Source organism: Cupressus sempervirens, chromosome 3, assembly GCF_028749045.1.
Source record: "Cupressus sempervirens isolate cs-2001-9-10 chromosome 3, ASM2874904v1, whole genome shotgun sequence".
NCBI lineage: Eukaryota > Viridiplantae > Streptophyta > Pinopsida > Cupressales > Cupressaceae > Cupressus > Cupressus sempervirens.
Genome location: NC_143120.1, coordinates 1,046,687,417 through 1,046,708,865, shown reverse-complemented (window position 1 = coordinate 1,046,708,865; position 21,449 = coordinate 1,046,687,417). Strand labels below are relative to the sequence as shown.

General features: G+C 36.5%; 1 protein-coding gene across 1 annotated transcript; it reads right to left on the bottom strand.

Annotated features, from left to right (window-relative positions):
* Window positions 1-956: 956 nt before the first annotated feature.
* LOC149570321 (E3 ubiquitin-protein ligase UPL3-like) lies at window positions 957-20,940 on the bottom strand. Its single transcript, XM_089822954.1, has 18 exons — window positions 20,760-20,940; window positions 18,057-18,869; window positions 17,797-17,907; window positions 17,591-17,707; window positions 17,243-17,413; window positions 16,978-17,139; window positions 6,945-7,190; window positions 6,734-6,855; window positions 5,260-6,628; window positions 4,959-5,069; window positions 3,207-4,796; window positions 2,860-3,087; window positions 2,625-2,729; window positions 2,270-2,350; window positions 2,078-2,146; window positions 1,823-1,951; window positions 1,614-1,730; window positions 957-1,519 (listed from the first exon to the last, which is right to left on the bottom strand). The coding sequence occupies exons 2-18, from the start codon at window positions 18,843-18,845 to the stop codon at window positions 1,454-1,456; spliced, it is 5,583 nt and encodes a 1,860-aa protein (XP_089679080.1). The 5' UTR covers window positions 18,846-18,869; window positions 20,760-20,940; the 3' UTR covers window positions 957-1,453.
* Between the last annotated feature and the right edge of the window lie 509 nt (window positions 20,941-21,449).

Here is a 21,449-nt window from a genome sequence, read left to right as displayed (position 1 = left end):
AAGTTGTGGCCCACTTGGATCACAAAGCCACGTGTGGTGCTATCAATACAACTCAAACCTGGTCAATGCGAGCCAACGATCAAACTCCACCAGTCATTTATTTGGCTTCTCGGATATAACATCTTAAAAATAGTTCTGTTACATGTTTGAATGACGTTTACACCCAATAAAGACCCCTATATATAATTTTGAAAGTGACTCCATGGTCCTTTGAAAAATTATTCTTCAACTAGTTAAAGGATTATTCCCAAAAGTAGCCTTTCCTTACCTACTCACTGAGGATGGGTGCAAACGATAGACTGTTATCAGCATGATGCAACTCATCCTGACCTTTTGATTGTTTATTGCAGGTATTACGATGAATCATTATTGCCTGATTCAAAGTCATTATTTTGATATAAATGTCCTTATTACAGGTCTCTACAAGAAAACGGAATTTTTGGTGTGCTGATTTATTGATTGTAAATGAACTGTAGACATGTAACTGTATAATCATTGGGTCCAATCAGTTTGAAATGCATATTTGTCTTAACTTCAAAATATTGACTTTCAATTTGCTCGGACATTTCACAAGCATCGTTCGCTTTAATTTGCATATTCAATGATTGACTATAATCAGATCCACGAGATTGTTTCCAATGTATCCAATGATTTACTATAGCCAAATCCCACAAGATTGTTTCCAATGTCCATAGTACACTAATAAAGTTGTAATGAATATTGAGGAAAAATTGCAATCTGTTTTTCTTTGCTTAAACAAGCAAAAGCAAGTGCTGTATATTTCTGATACTTTTCCATTTTTGAATGTGCAGAAAAAAATGCTTCAGCTTAACCTCGGGTATTCAATGTCGACTAATTGCTAATAGAGAAATAAATAGAGCATAATATTTGTTTTGTACAAAAAAATTGAAAATACAAAGATAAATCTTAAGTTTATGGATACAAAATGACATATATGCAATAAAAGTTTTAACCGCATTCTTATTTAAAATTAATTTCCAATTATGTACACCAAGCTTTGTTGAAACAGCTCAAACAGACCACAGAAGACTAAACAAGTTTTTGTGCCTTGCTGAAATTTAGTATGCACATTAATAATTCCCAGAGTGTAACTTGGAGAAAAACAAAAATTTACAAGAGATGCATCTAACCCGCAGCACATTATATGCAAATTGACTGATGCCACTTCCAATAATGCAGTCAAATGCAGTCAAATGGGAATCAGACTTGTCACCAATAAAGCTTGTGGTGGTTAAGATTGTCAATCTCAACCCCAGAAGATGTAAGAGAAAAGCATCTCTATTTTGGAGATAAGTCGAGGAGGAGATTTACGTGGCATTGGATTGAACATTTCACTTTGTCACTGAATGTTCAAAAATTGCATTTTAATTGAAGGCGCAGTTGTCCAAGTACCACACAACACTTCTGTCTCTCAATAGCTATAACACACAGCTTAAGAAAGGTCAAAGGATCCTTGCCCTTCTGTAATAGCATACATCAACCTCTCATGCATGATTTCCTGCATAAAATGTAAAAACAATCAAACATGGGCAAAATAATGCTAAAAGAAATATTTCAACTTTACACACACTACATAGGCATTGAAAACTAACCTTGCTAGAGTAAGGAGGCAGTTTAAGGTAGTTGGCGCATGTCATGACACTAGGCAAGTCTCCATCAGCCACTTGAGTAGTTGCTCCCTTGGACCCTCCATTTGCTCCTGTTGGATGCTGCAGAGAAGGATATGGATGGAAAACCAAATCAGCTTCAGTTCAAAATAGTCACATCCAATGCTTAGAGCACTTTGACCCTTCGCACTTACCTTCCGAACAATTGTCAATCTTGGATTTAATGCAGCTAACCCTCCAGGAGGAAGTCTGGGAGCTCCAGTCACAAATTTCAAAAATGCCCGCTTCTGTTCAGGAGTAAATTCCCCTATGATCTCAAGCAGCTGCAGCAACAAACGTAGATTACACAATAGTTGAATAAAAATACAGACATTCCAAGCTAAAACATACTCGAGATCTACAAAAATACATTGATGTCAGGACACTGCCGAGAGTTAACAGATACTCACATTTATAATGGATGGGCTGCTGGATGTGTAACCATGATCAAATTTGATGTTCTCAAATAGTGACTGAGTCTGCAACGAGAAAATAATACACTTCATACAGGCATTCATTCGTAGTGTTACAAATAAGAAAATTCAAAATATGATTAGAAAATTAACATCAAGCATAACATAAAAGATAAATGCAACACTAACCGTCCATAAATCACTTCCACCACAAAGTAGACATTCTAGTTCACTTTCAGAAAATATGTGCAACGATGTCAAAGGAAAAACCTGCATAACCAAATGCAATGTATGCAAAAATCAGAAGACATTGTCATTATATTGAGGACTTCCAACCGGAGTGCAGTTTCCATATAAAGAATAAACCAAACATCCTGTACGCCCATGCCAGAGTTTCATTTGTTTGCTTCCAGTCAGTTCTATTAACCAATCACAACATATGTAAGAAACCAATCTTCTAATACCACACTGGATAAATCTATATCCCGGATGCTTAAAACACACTATCACATGTAATACAAATTAAGAATTTCAATATAACAACCTCATTAAATCCAGCCCTGAATGCTTCCATTTGTGGCATTATTCCTGTTCTAATAGTTGCATCTACAGCTAAACAAAGATACTCTTCTAAATTCTCCAGATCAACCTGTAACAAAGAAAGTATCAAGAATAGTACATTGAAGAAATAAAATAGTAGACCTATAGAAACCTGTTCTCATATGATTATTGATATTTGGTATTAAAGTAACATTTTCATTATGAAGAAAATGAAGTACCGTGATGCTGTCCCCTCCTGGTTTGAGGATATAATCAGAGTAACCTGGAAGAGTAAAATCAAGACAAAGATCCTCAATTCTTGCATTCCGAAAATGCAAATCATGTGTAGAATTCTTGTCCATGTGCAGGGACTCCGTGAACTGCTTTCTACGAACAAGAGCTTGTATTTCTTGTAAAGTTGTTCCCAATTCAAGATCAAAGGACTGAATATCAAATAAATCAAGCTCCTGTGCAAGAAATTCAACGAGTAATATTAAAACTGGTTCAAGTCCAATCACCACTAGAATCATTACTACTCACTGGAAAGGTGTATAAAATAGTACGAATTGGTTTATATAAAGATTACCTGCCCCAGAACAAGTTTATAAAAAGCTGTTGAAAAAGGCAAATCAAGGAGCCGTCCATCTTGAAGAGCTTTTGCCATGACTCGTCCAAGCAGACGGAAGTAATCTATTACTTTGGAAAACTGTTTGCCACATAATGAATCTGCATTAGGTGGCCATGGACGAGGAAATAATCCTCGAGGTGCTTGAACAAACTCTTGATTGCCAACTTTTGGTTCTTCACTGGCTTCACTTATAACTGAAAATTCTTCACTTTGTTGAGCATCCTGCATTTCAGTGTCTTCTCCTGAAGTAGCTTCTATACAACGAGAACTAGACCTCCACATTCCAAGTGCATCCTTTTGCAATTCATGGCTTAGAAGTGTATAGAACTCCAAAGTTGGACCTAGACCGGTGCCAACCTCATCAAAGTACTCCACTTCAAGAACTGCCTTGTGACTACAATACATTTCCATTACCTTCATAGCTGAATCCAGTATACGAATTCTTGAGACACGAACCTTTTGACGCTGCAACCTACCTACTCGTAATCCTTGCTCACTAGTTGCATTTGGATTTTCAGCACTCTGTTGCTGTTGCAAGTGTTGTAGGGCACGCAACAACCCAAAGGAAGCTGAATGAAAGTACTGTCTCCTTATCTCAAATGGAAATAAGAAGGGGCATGCTTTGGTAAGCTGATGACACCAAGAAGGAAGACCACCGCTACAAAGTGCCAGAGGATCCTGCATTTGCCGTGCTAATTTGGGTGTCAACTTGCCACTTAAAAAGTCATTTTGAGAGATGGTAGGGCCCACTACTCTTAGTTCTTCAAATCTAGTGATTTTCCCTTCTGCAAACGCATCTGATGCCTCTTCAGCTCTTAGACGAGGAGCTAATCGATTGAGACCTTCCAAAACACGAAGCAACAATAGGATATCATATGTACAGTTTGACTTTTCCAGGTCACAGGGAAGCTTTCCTTGTAAAATGCTACCTAAAAATGATGTTTGTTTCAATGAAGCTTCAATAATGGAGCTTTCTGCGAGGGAATCCTCAGCAGACTTGCAGGAAGAAGTTCCAGATACTCCTGCACATGCCTTTTCTTCCGGAGGGGTAACTATTCGATACGTAATAGAATAAACTTCATCCCAAAGTCTGCGACCCTCAACAGGAGCATGCGCTGAAACTCCATTACCTTCATCAGCTACTGCCTGCCGCTGAATTGCTTGATAAATAGTTAGTGACCTATCCACTTTCTTTCCACCTATGAAAAAATCCAATCTAGAGGGAGACGTGGCTGGGTCTGCCATTGGCAGTGTCCGAAAACCTCTACTCCCTCGAACACTCCTGCCACCAACAGAAAAAAGCCCAGACATAGCAGCCCTAGCAAAGGATAATGATCCTCTTGGGAACAAAGCACTTCTTAAGAATTCGCTGCCTTCACGGCTTTCAAACAAAGCAGATCTACTATCAACTCTGGAAGGTGGTTGAGATTCATTTGCAATTTCTACAGTGGTGGCAATCGTTGTGGCACTCTCATCCATGGGATCCCCTAGTTGTACTGCATGCACCCTTTCTGTTACAGACGACGAAGGCTGTTCCTCTCCATATAACTTCAAAAACACAATGAAAAGGGCAAAACATAAATCTCAGCAAATTGCAATCACAGGTAAATAAAGATTGAAACTCCAAGACAGATCCTCAGATCATTGAATTTTTTCAAGAAAAACCCTCAAATTCATGCAAATAAAGCAAATATGTATTAAAATACTCACCATGCGTTCATCTAAGTGTCCTTCATAATCATCATCTTCATCTTCAGAAATTTCTTCTTCCATTGGTACAGAGTCATCAAGTTCAGCAGGAGATGCATCTAGTTCCTCTTCCTGCATCAGATGTGAATCACAAAAACTATTTCCATAAGAATTTCATTCTTGAATAAAAATATTGCAGATGTTTGGGATGCTACTCCCAAAAAGGCCCTCGGCACAATTCAAAAAGCAATGGCATGTTGTGTTTAGTACACAAGGCTTACCAAATCAATTATCACAAAATTATATTGTTCTAAGTTCATACCTCAGCAACAGACTCACTAGGATGTTGGCTCAATTGGGATGCTCCATCACAAACTCTCATACGAGTATTGTTCCTTGACTTACTAGTCTTTGTTTCCTCTAGGACACATTTTGAAACTGCTTTTCCCTTTCCCTTTGATGAGCTTGTGCTTGCCCCCTCTAAGTCCTTGGTGGCAGAACTTCCATCGTATCTGTTTGAAACAGACTGTTCTTCAGAAACTGGTGCAGATGATGATGGAGACGTGTCAGTTGTTCCAGCCTGGGCACCACAACTATCCGAAGGGGTTAAATTTGAAACACTTTTTAAGTCTGCCTCACCTCTATGAACTCTAGGCCAAAGGAATTCCTCAACAGCAGCAAGATTAGCCAAAGAATCAATGAGTACAACATTTGATGAGTAATCTCGAAGGGATGTTTCTCCTTCTCCTCTACACAGGCGCAGTTTAACAGGTTGTCGTAATGCACTCAGTCCTGATACACTTGTACTGCCCCCACGTAATCTCTGAGAGTGGCTTAAGATAACAGGAAAGCGTTCTAAAGAAGATAAGGCATTTTGCAGTTTATGAACTAGGATTTTCAATGGAGCTTCCCTTCCGTCCTCACCATTCAGAGGAAGAGTGAGCCTAATAAACAACTTGAACCTATTTAATGCCTTATGAAAAACTTTAGTCGACTCTGCTTCTGTCATATTCTGCTTAGACAAAGCTCCATATGAAAAATAATTGAGTAAAGATGGAATGACCCCACTTCCAACAAACTCAAAAGTTGAAACACCATCACCTTTAACAAGTTCAGAAAGCATTTCTGCTAGAAGCAACAACATGTGTTCTTCATCAGCAGAAACAATCTCTGCCGCTTTTACTTTACCTTGCAATTCATCATTTAATTTACTGCAAATTATTTTCAGCTTGCGAAGGCTCTCTGTCATTCCTCCATCAACTACATCTGAATCTGCTGGGAAGTATTTATCTTTGAAGTGTTTCGCATGTGTACCAACAGTAGCCCACATATCTGATTTATTGATAGGAATCATTCCATCTCCAGTAGGTGGACTATACCTTCCAACAGTTGAGCCTCTATATTCTTCCTTTCCAACTGCTTTACTATTTGATTCATCCAAGGGCATTACAGTATCTGTGGAATTTGGCAAAGCCAATTCTGAAAGTTCATCCTTCGCTGGGGTAAATGCCTGTGCAGAAACTGGGCCAGACATATCTGCTGATATAAGGCTATCAACTGCATGAAGAACACCTTCCTTGACAAACATCTTGGAAAAAGTATCAGGAAGCTTTTGTATAAGAATGTCTGCTATCTGAAGAGCAGGAACCAAAATGTGAGGATCTTTCGATCCTAGAACTCCAGCCAAAAAGCTGCAGACATGGAAAGCCAATGCAAATAAGAACTTCTGCTATGCTTGGAATTTGCAGATTTTAACTCTGTGTGCCTCTTATGATACTCGATTCAGTTCGTGGTACCTTGATATGTTTGTCTCGCGAAGTAGAGATGTCAGCATATCAGCAGTGCTAAAATACACCAACTTGCTGATAACAGCAATACACTTGTGTCGAACAGCAGATCTCACACTTGAGCCATATACCTGTTTCATTATAACCAGGGTCCTGCCTTTAAGCCCGATTCCTGGTTAAATAAAGTGTAGATAAATTTTATCAATAATAATCAACTAACCTGGACCAGGACTGGTAAAATATCAATTCCAAAATCTACCAGAAGTTCTGGTTGATCATGCAACAGCTTTTCACGAGCAGACATTTCTGCCATTGTTTGATTCATGTCATCCATCTTCCCTGCATTATTGTCTGATACATTTTTATTTGAGAAGCATTTATCTGTAGTCTGACTTGCAGGAAGAGATATTGTTCCTTCAGCCAAGGGTGGAAGAAGCTCATTCAATAGGGATACAATTTCATACGTCTGCCAAAAAGCATCACACCAGGAAACCTCACAATTTTGTACAATCCAACAGGGTGAAGAAAATATCTACTGATAATGGAAAAATTGAAACCACTTATTTAAATTTTCCATACAAGAAACATAATAATCAACTTATCAAGGATACAGCCCATGTGCCAAAGAGCTGGGCACATGGGCTGTATCCTTGATAAGTTGATGATGAGCATAGATTGGCATCTTCAGCAATGTCCCAAAAGAAAATGCTTGCCAGCAACAAAATTCATTTTTTATTATTCCATATTCTTTGAAGTTTCTTCTTATAAGAACAGGAGTTAAAATTTCAGAAAATATAGGTACAATCTGGAAATCTTACATAATTGCTTTGAGGCAGTAACATTGAGCAGATCTGTACAGGAGAAGTCTATAATAAATGCAGAGATGGGTTTGGACACCAGTAAATGATCTGTTCAGAAGAAGTCTGTAATAAAAGCAGAGATGGGTTTAGATAGAAGTAAATTTCTTTCTTTTTTATTGCTATTTATTATTACTATTCTCGATCTCCTCCACTTGCAGATGAGTTGAAGTAATCACACTTACTGGCACTGCCTGCTCGTGATAATTGGCATCGCAGATTAATCTGCGATTTTCTAATAATCGCCAAGTTAATGAGCTGGGCAAGTTTTCCGCCAAACTAGCTGTCGATTTAAGTACTTCGCCAGCAGGAAAAAATGGACAGGCTAATCTCCGAACAAAATGCACTAAAGACAAAACAAAGTCAAACTTTTTTTTCTTCAGATTCACGAAAACGTAGTGATTTTTTTCCAAATTTTATGTTGTTTTCAACTACAAACTATGCAGATCATGAAGATCAAATGCAGAAATTTTCAAAAAAAACCATGATGTTATTTATTTTTTGAAAATTGGTCAACTATACAATTTGTAGGGAGGATAGCCGCGTCCTATTTTGCCAACTACTCTCAGAGTAATCGACGAGTTCTTGATTAAAACTCGTGATTTCAATTACAAACACGCCCGCGTGCTTGGCCTAGCAATATAGGGCAAAAAGTTTGGGTTTTTCTACACCAATTTCATTTGTATGTTCTAGAGGCTTGAGGTGTGGAGAGAAGGGTTCCAAGGCATTCTTAGGTGATTGCAAGCTATCGAAGGTGGATTTGAGTGGATTTGTAGAGGATTCCAACCGGTTTTAGAAGACAAATCTCTTTCCCAAGTAGGTTTGCTGAGATTTTTTTATAGTTTTAAAAAATGGTCTATTGTTTTATCGTTGCTTGTAAATGAATTCAAACCATTTGAAAGCATTTCAACCCTATGTTTGAATCATTTGAAAGCCATTCGACTCTATGTTTGACAATTTTTTTTAAGAATATGTAAGATTTTTTAAAAACAAACCCTAGTTGTTCATTTAGTTTGTTTAGTTCATACTCATAGATCTAAGTTCTAAGTTCTAACTTTGTTTATTCATTTCTCTATAAGTTTATATGTGTAAGGCAGCGGTTAAGCATTTAAAAGGCATTACAAGTTCACATGAAGAGTGGCCACAAACTCCATGCCCATCTGGATATATAGGCACTCAGCCTAGAAAAGCAAGAGATAAGGCATGGCAGTATGCCTATGAAGCTCCAAATTATGTTGGGAAGGTTATATACATTCCATGTGAAAAACTTATTTCTGGAGGCATAATCCGCTTCAAGTACCGCCTTGCAAGCATAAAGAAACGCGATTCAACTCCTTGTCTCAAAGTAACTGATGAAGAGAAAAAATTCATTAATGCCCTACTTGCAGCTACTAAAGAGAAAAAAATTGAATAGGAAGAGGGGGAAAATTAGCTATGAGGGCAGCCATAGCTGAATCTCAAGGAGCTCCAATTGATATTCAAGAAGAAGAAGCAGCAATTGAGAACATGGTGGGATCTCTTCGTGGCCTGCGGATCTGCAAACAAAGTGACTCTTTTGCCAGTTCCACTCCTTTTACATTACCTAGTTCTTCATCACCGTCTGCATCAGGGATAGAGAGTTATTTTGTGTCCAAGAACACAGCTGAATCAAAACCATCACTAGAGGACACCGGATGGAACAAGGAGTTGCATCAACAAACTGATATTGCAACAGCTGATTTTTGGTTTTTCAACAACATCTCAATGTATGTGACTGATGGTCCCTATTGGTTGAATTTGGTGAACGCAATTTCAATATTGGGCAAAGGGTACAAGCCCCCTTCTCACAAGAATTTGTGTGGAAGGTTAGTATTTTACTATTTAGTAACTGTAAATAACTGAATCCACTTGAGTTCATTGCTATAGTTAAATCTTAATTGGTATTTACTATTTTTTACTAACACTTTATTATACCTAAATTTTGTAGGTTGCTTGACAATGCAATTGATAGGGCAAGAGTATCAATAGAAGACCAAAAGAAAGAGCGGAAGAAATATGGCGACACCATTTTATCTGATGGGTGGACAGATGGAAGAAGTAGAACCATTATTAATTTCCTGGTTGCTTGCAAAGATGATGTGGTGTTTTAGAAATTCGTTGATACCTCCAATAAAGTGTAAAATGCACACACACTAGCTTTAATGTTGGAGAATGTTGTCATGGAGGTGGGAGTAGAGAATGTGGTGCAAATCATCACAAATAATGCAACAGCATATGTGGCAGCAAGTAAATTTAATTTTTTATGTTCAATATGAATCATGAATGTAATGCAATGGTATTATTCAATTGAGATTTGATGTAAATATGGAGAGTTTGTAACTAATTACTGATTTTTTACTAATCTTTTAGGTAGAATCCTCCAAGAGAGGCATCCCACACTTTTTTGGTCACCTTGTGCAGCAAATGTCCTTGACCTTCTTTTGGAGGACATAGGAAAACTTGAATGGGTGAGTCCAATTGTGGAAGATGCAAAGCAAGTCACCAAAAATATTTATAATCACCCATGGGTTCTTAGTTTGATGAGAAGGATCACTAAAAACAAAGATCTGGTGAGACCTGCTATGACAAGGTTTGCAACAGTGTTCTTGATGTTGCAAAGTATTGTCGACACAATATTGCCTCTAAAACAAATGTTTGTGTGTTGATTGGGAAGCTTCACTATACTCAAAGAAGCCTGAAGGAGAGGGTGTGGTACGAATAGTCTTTGATGATAGGTTTTTTGAAAAGGATACTGAAATTGTAGAGGCAACTTCAAGAATCAAAACATTATTTTTTTTAGTTGATTCAAGTTTCTATGTTAGTAACTAATTTGTATAGTTCAAATTTCAAATGTAGATGTCTATGCCCCTGGTTAGAGTCCTGCGCATATGTGATGGGCAACAATCCTCAATGGGATGTCTTTATGAGGCCATGGATAAGGCCGAAGAGGCTATTAGAAATTGCTACCGTGCAGACAGACTCAAATTTGACCCCATTTGGGAAATAACAGATAGGAGGTGGAATAATATGCTCCACCAACCCATTCATGCAGCAGGCTACTTCCTCAACCTAAATTCAAGTACTATGATTCTCCTTGAGATTTTACTAAGACTTAATTTTACTTTATTTTTTAAAGTTGTGTACTAAGACTTGATTTCTTCTTCTTTTTTTGTTTTAGGGTTCAAGATTCAACACAAAGAAAAGAAACAGATTGACTCAAATAAGGCTCGATGACCTTGTCTATGTGTACTATGATCTTAAGTTGCGCATAAAAAGGGCACAGATTCACGAGTACCTGGTCCACTTGATCTGGATGAGATAGATCCTTATTCTGATTGGACGGCACAAGAGCCAAGTCCATTGTTTTTAGTAGAGGACTTTGCTGATTTGGAGATCAGCTTTCAATAGAGGAAATTGTTGATTTGGAGAGGCACGCCATGGAGGGGGGTGCTGGAACAGATTTTCATTTCACAATGGATGACATTTAGGATGAGGACGATGAGGATTCTGACTCAGAGGAGGCATTACCAGTGCCCCGCATAGAAGGAGATACATCCACTTCCAGGACGCGGAGCCAGTCTGTAGGGATGCCCAGCGAGGAGGCACAGCCACGGACTTCACAGTCACGAAGCTCACGCCCAATCCCAATGTGGGGCACCTCTTTGAGGACTAGACCCCCTCTCTTTATTGTTGGCAAAACTGAAAAGAGGAAGATGTGATTGTATTGATGTATTTACTATTTAGTATTTATTTCTAAACTTCTACTTTGACAGAAACTATTTACTATTTTGCTTCCTGCTATCAGCATTCCTCATGAGAATGTGATTTTGTACCCACTATGCAGTTATATATATCTAAACTTTGCTTTTTTCTTTTGTGTTCTCTTTAACTAACTCATTAAATGCATCTTCTCATTGAAATTTGCAAAAAAAAGTATTTTTTATTAAATTTTGGCAGTTTTTTTAGGTTCCGAGTTTTTTTGTTTTTTTTAAATTGGCAGATTTTTTCCCGAATAAACTTTTAGGGACTAGGCAAGTTTTTCAACTATGCTGCTCACTATACATTATTTTCAATGCCCTTCATAACTGTGGTTGGTCACTATATATCATTTCGAAGGCCCTTCAGAATTGTGAAGCTAGAACATTCGTGCAGCAGTCAAAAATAATGTGGTGCCATGTACTATTGAATTTCCCACCCAACCAAATCCTTTGCCAGCAATGCTTAAATGACATAGAATCCTTCCCACCACTATACTGTCCATCTCCATTCTTTGTGTTGATTTTGAATTTTTTAATCAAGACTAGGTGCTACTGAAGTAATTAGAAATTATCCAGGTAATATAGTTATGCATGAAAAAGGACGATTCCTTCAGTGGTTAATTTCATTGTTCTAAAACTGGGGTGAGGTGACTGATGGATGTTGCATGCCAATTCTTGAGCTTCTGTGTGCTTCTCAGAGGCCTGACCAGTCTAGATGAGCCCTTACTGGCTGCCAAAATATTTGAAATAGACAGTATCATGTATTTGCCAGAGCCTCTCAACGATCTTAGGTTATCTTTTGTTCATGTCATTTGTCTTTCTTTCTAATAAGATTTTTTGGTTAGGCTTTGCACGTTTCTAAGGCTGCTTTGTGTTCTACCAATAAAATACCGATTCTGTACCCAATTGTTTTAAATATTTGTCTCCTGGAGCCCCTGTTCGTTGCAACAATTTCATTTTCCATGTCTTCTGAACACTATCACCTTGATTACACTTTCCAACCTTGAACTCTTATTATCTGATGTCTCTCATATGTACAATCATCAATTTGCTCTTTATCAAGAACAAAAGTAGCAGGTTGAGGCCTATTAGGCCAACTTTAATAATCATCAGAAAAATTTTATGTTGATCACTTTATTACTGATAACTTCTAGTCTTTGCAGAGGGATGAATTGCTCCTAATGTTATCAGGTGCTCCAGAGTTGTTATCATGTGCTCCAGAGTTTGTGCCAAATACCAAAAAAACATATTCCCAGGATGATTAACTTTTCTCATGAATTTGTTTAAAACATATTGTAATATGTCTGATACTGCATCTCTGGTTCTTTTCTGTCAACCATACAGGTAGAGGAAGAGTGGTCTATATAGAAATATTAACAACATATAAGCCTATTAACTTCGTGAAAAAGTTGCATGATTTACAATGAGCTGTATTTCATGAAATGATAAGCATATTCTTTTCATCACTTTATAGTAGTAAGTACCGAGAATCAGAATCGGATCAGAATCGGCAAGGCCAAATCAAATCATGAATCGGCCATGAATCAGAATCGAATCAGCCACAAATCGGTAAATTTAAAAAACCCTTGAAATTTAGTAACTTATTTCATAAGCCCTTTATCACTCATTTGATTCACCGATTCACAAAAAATCGTTTGGCTTGAATTGAATCGCCAAATCAGGTGAATCGCCGAATCGCGTGAATCGCCACGATTCTCATTACTATGCTTTATACTGTACAATATCAGTAAATCCAAAGAATCTATCTTTTCAACTTTACTCATGACAGCTCATAACTTTACACTTTCAATTAGAAGCTTTTTCTATTTTTGCTGCTCATAAGGTCTGAAGTTAGGGTGCTGAAGAAGGTTCATATGTTCCTCCTTCAGGTAAGCTCTATGCCTAAGATGAAGCTAGCATGGAGTTGAAAAGCTCAAGTATGAATTCTAATGAGCCAAGAAGCCTAAACAAATTTTATCCAGGTAGCTGAAGGGAAAAGAGTCACAAGAAAGTTTTGACATATGCCAGTAAGCTTTGAAATTGATAGTGCAGATTATGTCCATTGAGTTTTGCAGCATTAAATACTGTATTCACAGTCATTACACCACCAAGAAGTGTTCAGGCAAATCTGGAAAACGATTATCACATAATTTGATGGCAAAATAGTCAATTTACTCTACAAGTAAATGAAAACACCAATAAAACTATTGTCAATTATTCAATTGGATGCTAGAGCGGACGGAAAAATATTTGAGCTTTGGAATCCTTTGTAAATGCACAACAAATTGGAAACTTATAGCTGCACACTCAAAACTTGTAAAATGAAGCTCAAACTACAACCATTGAAGCTTTTACAACTTCTTAGTGAAAAATCCTCTGGAAATGATTTTTCCTTATTGTTTATCAAAAGAAAATTTACAATTATATTAAAAAATTTTAAAATTATATTAGTGCAATTTCCTTCTACGTTCTTTTTAAAATTACATTTCTATTAATTTTGTTTCATTATAAGTGAAAGTGGTGTTCTATTAAAAAATGATGAGATTACAAAAAATTTAGATTGTGCTAAGGATACTTCTACTATAAATCAATTTGAATGATTTGTGTATTCTCTATTCTTTTCAAAACTTCAGATTTCTTTCATTATAAGTAAAAGTGGTCTCCTATTAAAATAAGATGAGATTAAAAAAATATTAAGAGTCTTTAACATGTGTGAAGGATACTTCTACTATAATGCCATTTGAATAATTTGCATATTTTCTATTCTTTTCAAAATTTCAGATCTATTCATTATTTAAAATATATTTATAATTCAATCAGCTCACTAAAAGCATAAATTCAACAATAAACATTTTTCTTTAGTGTTTCCCAATGTTATACCTTTGTACACTCATTATTCTAATTTCATTTGTAATTCATAATAGTAATTTCCAAGTGAGGTAATATTTGTTTTGAACATTAAAACAACACTTCATATTAATGATACTTCTTTCTACTGGATGGCAGGAACTAGGCACAATGTGTCCATGTTTAACTACTAGGGGCAGGTGACTAGATCATGGCCTATTGGTTCAGTACCCACTATAGTCTCCTTGACTAACAGGGGCAGGTTTTTGCCTCTTGTCTAGGCTAGGCATCTTGTACCAAATATTTTCGAGAATTTTGACCTATCAAATGTCCTTAAGAAAGAGAAAAACTTTTACATGGTACATCAACAGCATAAAGTTATCCGTATGCTCGAAAAATATTTGGATTAAAAGAACATTCAAGCAGTTTTTGGAATCAAAAATTCTTAGTGGAGAAGACATTCCCAGGTTTCTTATTCTCAAAAAATGTTTGCAAAATCATATCAGAATTAAGTTATGGATCTACTGGTCCATTATCCAGGATAGTTTGTCTCCCTACTTGAATAATGGGGCAAATGGATAAAGCATGGACCTAGTTCAGTACCCAAGATAGACTCCTCAGTTGAATAATGGAGGTAGATTTCTGCCTGCTTGTCCTAGCTAGGTATCTTGTGAAAAATGTTTCAGAAACATTTTGACTCTCAAATTCACTTATAAAAGAGATAAATTTTACATTGTATGGCGACAAGATAAGCAAAAGCCTGTCAACTTCTTGATCAACGCTAACAGATCTCGACAATCCATGAATTATCTTCTTGCTGCTTCTGGATATGATTGTGTGTCAATGTTTTGCATCAACATTTCAGATCACACTTCATGATCCATCATCAGGATGAAAGAGAGCACAAGGAAAGAAAAATGTTGGCTGCTGTAAGCTTGTCAACTTCTTGATTTCAAAAAAAATGTAAGCAGTTTTAGGTCAAGAATTATGAGAAAAAAGGCATACCCAAGGTTATTTACTTTGCTAACAGACAATGAATCATTTTCCAAAAAGGCAACATCGATAATATATTCTTTCAAACAATATCCAGCAAACTCCTTATACATCATAGAATAAAAATAATCAAGAATAAAAAATAACATGAAAGCAAATTGCAGAGCACTTCAAAAAAGGGGGATTCACAAAATCTCTCTCCGCTTACAGCCAAGATAATTTAACCTTGACAAAATTACCATCTCCCATGCAAAATTAAAAGGTTCAAGCAGCCCATTTGGAGATGGGGCTGAATATTATTAAGGTGGACTATGTAGCGAAGTTAATAAAGAGTTTTAAGCTTGTTGCTCGATGTACACACAAACCCTACAACAGAACCCATCAGCTACCAATAAAGCCTCTTCCAATGAAATTGGAAACCACCGCCAATCACAGAAGGGTGCATCGTTAGGTGTTCATGGTTAAAATGCCTAATAGCATTAGCAACTCTGCTTTAATTTACCAATTGTAAAAGTTTGCATGTGCCACAGGCACTTTAATGTATTAATAGAAACATTTTTTTTTTAAGGATACACAAATTCCAAAGATTGAATGCAGATCATCAATAGCCCTAGTTTTATATATTTGTAAATGCTTTCTTCTTCCCACTCCTAAAATATAATGTGGAGTCATGGACCTCTTAAATGACCAAAGAAGAACACCATCCTACAAGGAGTACCAAAAGAAAACATGCTACTCTACAAGGATTGACAAGTGCTCCAAGGACTAACCAAAGGACCCATCAATCCCACATAACCTGCAAATCATACGAACTCATCTAGAGTCTATGATTCTAGTGGCAACCATATAAATCAGATTCATATAATCATTGTAATGTATCAATTGCTAAATTCAGATCCAAATTAGTACAGAAGATAAACGAATGCATGCACACAGAAACATGCATGCCTACAGATAAATATGATGGTATACATATATCTAACTATAAGTAGTTATTGTATTTCTGAAAGCTAGTACTACCAAACAGAAAGCATATCTCTCTAACCAACTTCTTCTGCAAGAACCAAGAGAAAGGGCCTTCACAAAACACTACTCTTAATTTCACGTGAGACTACTCTCAATCATATCCCCTACATCTGCAAGTTTTGAAGCACCTGCAAAATACAAAAATATTCCTCTAGAAGCTGTAAAATCAAAAACAGAGGCCAAGGGGGGTCAACTATTGTGTCAGTTACCTGAAAACCTAATGTGTGTACGGACATATGCCAACCCATACCCACTGCAAATTATAAGGATACAGTTATATTCAAAAGTTATTTGATTATAATTATAGTTTTATAGTAGTTACATATAATTGGAAAAACCTCAAATACTTCCACTGCAATGCCACAATTGTTAGTTATGGTTTATTTGTTTGTTTGTCCCAGAAGAAAAGGTTTCAAAAAAAAGAAAACTAAAACATTCCAAATTTGGAGACTCAAGAAACACCAGTAACATAATAAACTTGTACAGCAATAATAAATGTGTCAAATTAGTTTTTCTAGAAAGAAATGTCTGTACAGTTTAAACAGCATAGAACTAAGACTTTCATACATGGATAAGCAAGAGAGTAAAGGTGATCAAATGAAAGATTACAATGCCTCATATTAGATAACATAAATTCTTTCACAAAGTTTGACTTAAAAATGCATTACAGCACGGTATGTTAACACAAACGTGATTTGACTTCTACATATAGCATGTATACTGAAAATCAAATGAAACACGATGCTTAAGCTACCTGATCAGGAGGTCTGTTCAGAGCAGGAGAAGCTGAAATCCCAGAAACAAAGCTAGAAGCAGATAGAACATCTCTAAGAATACGACTTATGTTAAGGTCAAAAAGGGTCTTGGCAGCTAATGCAGATCCACCAGCAAAAGTGGAGAGAAGCCTAATCAGCCCCTGTACATCCAAATGATAATATCAGACCGCACATCCAAATGATAAAATCAGAATGCAAGTCAACTACACTTTTCTAAATACTCTCAACGATAAATTCTTATACCGTATAAGTTGGTGCACTCAAAGATGTTTGGCCAACTCCTGAATTACTAACAGACACAAGTCTTGCTGCCTGTGCTACCAGCCCATGATTACAGAGTTCGTCCAACTTTTCAGAAGAAGATGCAAATGATTCTGCAATTCGTGTCAAGCAAATAGATGCATGCTCTACTACCTGCCAATCAAAGCTTCATGAAAAATCAGTAGAAAGAAATAACTTCAAGAAAAATGTTTTCAACTTTCTAACATAAATGGTCAATGAAACAATAACAAATGCAGCACCAATGCAATGTCATTCCTTTAATTAAGTTAAAATTGAACATAATAAATGCATATGTTAAACAGATGTCACCTTGGAGTCATTATACTGAAGAAGATTTGTTAATATTGGGACAGCTTCCATTAAAAAATCTGCCGCATCAGATGGAAGCTTCTTGCAAATGTTAGCAGCAGTCGATAATGCTACTCTCTGGTTTATTTGTGTAGTAAACATGAGATAACAATTACAGTGATCAAGAAACACCTATAAAGCAATAAATTAAAATTTATAAATACTACCTGAACACCAGTGGAGAAGAAGTCTAAATAAGACAAAACTGCCATAAGACCGCCAGCACGAAGGCAGGCAGCAGGATGCTCGTGAGATATCTTCTCCAGCGCTTCCAAGGACTGCATATCATCATTGAATATAGATGAGAAAAACTCAATAAATTGCCACATTGATTTTCTAAAGAAATTACTGTCAAATCTTTGAAGTACAAACAATTCTCAGAATTCAGATCAAATTCCTTGCAAATAATAAGGGCACAGTGCCATACCTGTTCAGCTAAATCCATATACTCAATAGTTAGCAAACGAGCACAAAAAGAAGGCACCGCACCATAATGAACAACTGATGCACAGGCTTGAGGAAGCACTTCACAGAGGTGAGTCAAAGCTCTAGCAGCAAGAAGCATTACATCAGGATTGCTCTCATGGTTCAGTAAAGCCACCAGCACTGGAACAAATGAATCCACTGAAAAACTGCTCAAAGAATCCTCAGTTGCAATGGACAACATCTCACATAGTTGAGTGAGTGCCTCAATCTGACGACCAACCTCACCCTCAGCTCTCAAACCAGATAAAATTCTTTTCAGGCGACTGCTCTGCTGTGAAAAGGGCATAGGTGGCGGCAAAAGATCATCCAGCCCAGCTCCAAGTTTCCTGAGAAGCCCCTTCAGTGCACTGCTTGCAGTAGTGGTGACATTATGGTGAGGACTTCCAACACCTTCATCTTCATCTGAATTGTCATCACTAAAGCCCCCTCTTCTTTCTTTCTCCTTACCCTTTTCAATCTCCTTGTCCTCGTGATCTCTTTTCCTTGCTGAACTGGACGATGTCTCCATCTCCAAATCAATACCAGCTAATTCAGGATGAAAACTTGCAATCACAGGATTAGAGAGTGATCTTATTGGTAGGCGTGAGCAAGGAGAAGTTGGAAAAGAAGCAGCAGAAGATGCAAACGTGGAAGAGGAAAGACGAGCTCGCTTGTTTGCACTCGGTGATGATTGGGCAGAGGATGGCCTTTTTGCTGTGGCCTCTGCTCGTTTTCGACTACGTGTTTCCATAAAAGAATACAACTCCACAAAAAGCTGTCAGGGCAGGCTGAAATCAGATATATAGCACCAAATTTGGTAGCATCTTGTAATGAAAACTATGCCATCTATGCTACATCTACATCCCCTCCCCCACCCCACCCCACCCCACCCAAACCGATAACATCTCAATCATCCACACCTTACAATATTCTAAATCCCATACAAATTAAACTTTCTTACTACTTTACAAGCATTAGATTACAAAATATATAGAAGCTAGCTTTTCAAAAAATATATATATGCATAACATGAAAAACCAATTGCAAGTTACGAAAAGGTCCTATTATCAGTGATTTTATCTTTTAGTAATCAAGAATTAAGAAAGATATTTGATGTTATTTTCAGTTGCAATTGAAGATAAGGATTTATCTATCATACAGTCTAATCTATACTTCACTTATTTTTTTAAATTGGATATAAACATCAAAGTCAGATGGAACAAAATATCGTGGCTTTATCTCTTTTGCAATAATACTAATCTTCCTTTCAATAAGGCAAATTTAACAATTAATAATCTAAAACCAAGTTCAGTTGCAGTTTAAGATGGAGATTCTATTTGTCTTGCAGGATCCTTGATACATATGTGAATTTTAACATGGTATTCAGCAGCAATTTAGGCTGAAATCAGTTATCTTATCTTTTAGTAATCAAGAATTAAAAATGATATTTGATGTTAAATTCACTTGCAATTGAAGATATGGATTTATCTATCATACAGTCTAATCTATACTTCACTTATTTAATTTTTAATAATTGGATTTAAACATCAAATTCAGATGGAACTAAATATCGTGGCTTTATCTCTTTTGCAATAATGCTAATCTTCCTTTCAATAAGGCAAATTTAACAATTAATAATTTAAAACCAAGTTCAGTTGCAGTTTAAGATGGAGATTATATTTTTCTTGCAGGATCCTTGATACACATGCGAATTTTAACATGGTATTCAGCAGCAATTTAGGCTGAAGCTATATAAATCTCACACCCCACATCTACCCTTTGGTAGCTATTTGATACAATCAAAACGAGATGTGGTTGCAGTTGAAGCTCAGGGCTTTATTTGCTTAACCGTTAGCCTAGTCTGTACTTCAATGTCCCAAATTTAGTGGTGACAATACACATCAAACTCAATTGCTATTAAAGCTAACAATTTTATTCGTTTTACAGGAACACTCTTAAATAACCAAAACTTCACGTTGGCATTCAACATTAAATTCGACTGCAGTATAAAGCAAGGGCTATATCTGGCTCAGACCAAAGCTAAGTTTCACAATGTCAATTAACACAAAATATTGTAACAGTTTAATCGGTGAGTCGATCAATCTATTGGGGACCATGAACAACCCTTTTAGTTACGTCAATCTTAAACGGGGATTTTTTCACCAAACTCAGGTGCGTGAAAATCAAGTTTAAGAATAAATTTCCATCGCCCATACAATATAACCTTATGCAACAGCAATAACCCATTGAAAAAATATTTATTTTTCTTATACTCCTAAAAAAAAAAGTTGAAAACCCAACCCGTGTAATTTAACTATCATTGGCTTCAATGATATAAACCGGGTGTGTGTAAATTCCTTTAGGGCCTCTTTCCAAATACAATGCAATTCTCTAAGTGTTCGGATTTCCTGGATCCATTATTACAGCTGCTAATCATGACATGGTCCATTCCTAAATACCCCAAATTTACGTTATAAATTTAATTGCAGGAAGAAAAATTAAAACCTGATTACCATTCAAATCCATCACCCCATCTTTCTGTTTGCTATAAGAATGTTTTTTTTTTAACTCCTCTTTCTTAACTCACTGATAAAATGAACAAATATGAACAAAAGCAAAACAGATTTTGCAAGCAATACACAATAGGATTTCAGAAATCATCTACCTTTCTCAGCCCATTACGCAATTAATTGTTCCAAACAATATTTAGCTTTGAAGAAGCGGCTAAATTCTTTGTTTACGGCGGTGGGAAGGGGAAATTTAGTAAAGCCGATGAAACGAGAGAATCCTGTAACAAATTGCTTGACAAACTTTAGAGCTCTTTCGGCATTGGTTTTACCATTTACATTTTAAGGTCGGTTTAGGTCAAGGCGGCACCAACAAACATACCCACAATTTTTCTACCGTAGTAGGGATAAAAGGTGCCACCTAGGAAAGACCCCTATGGATTGAACCGTGTCTTATGGTTCAAAATTGTTGTTTACGAAAATTGTTGAGGATTCATTTATGAATTAGTATCAATGTATACCATTTTTTATATATTTCTTGTACACCTAATTTTTAATTTACTTAGTATTTTAAGGGAGCTAATAAAATGATAACTAGAAGTTCATTAATAAGTTTCACGTATATCAATAATTGATTTTTTGAACTTTTTGGTTCATAGTTGGCTTATTTGTGCACCACTGCCAAAACATATGTCCACCACTACTAGAACATTTGTTTATAAGTAGTCGCAATTTTGAATGTACTCTTGTTGGAACATCTTTAGAAAGTAATGTCCTTAGTCTAATAGATGTTATAGATGTCATTAGAATTCATTCATTTATGAATTAGTAGCTCATTATATACCAGT

Bases quoted from the DNA above. Each gene is read 5' to 3' on its own strand.
- LOC149570321 (XM_089822954.1), bottom strand. From the start codon at position 18,845: ATGGAAACACGTAGTCGAAAACGAGCAGAGGCCACAGCAAAAAGGCCA. The intron at 17,908-18,056 runs GTATGGCACTGT...GATGATATGCAG, and splicing joins ATATGGATTTAGCTGAACAG to TCCTTGGAAGCGCTGGAGAA. The intron at 1,952-2,077 runs GTGAGTATCTGT...TTGTTGCTGCAG, and splicing joins GCAGCCCATCCATTATAAAT to CTGCTTGAGATCATAGGGGA.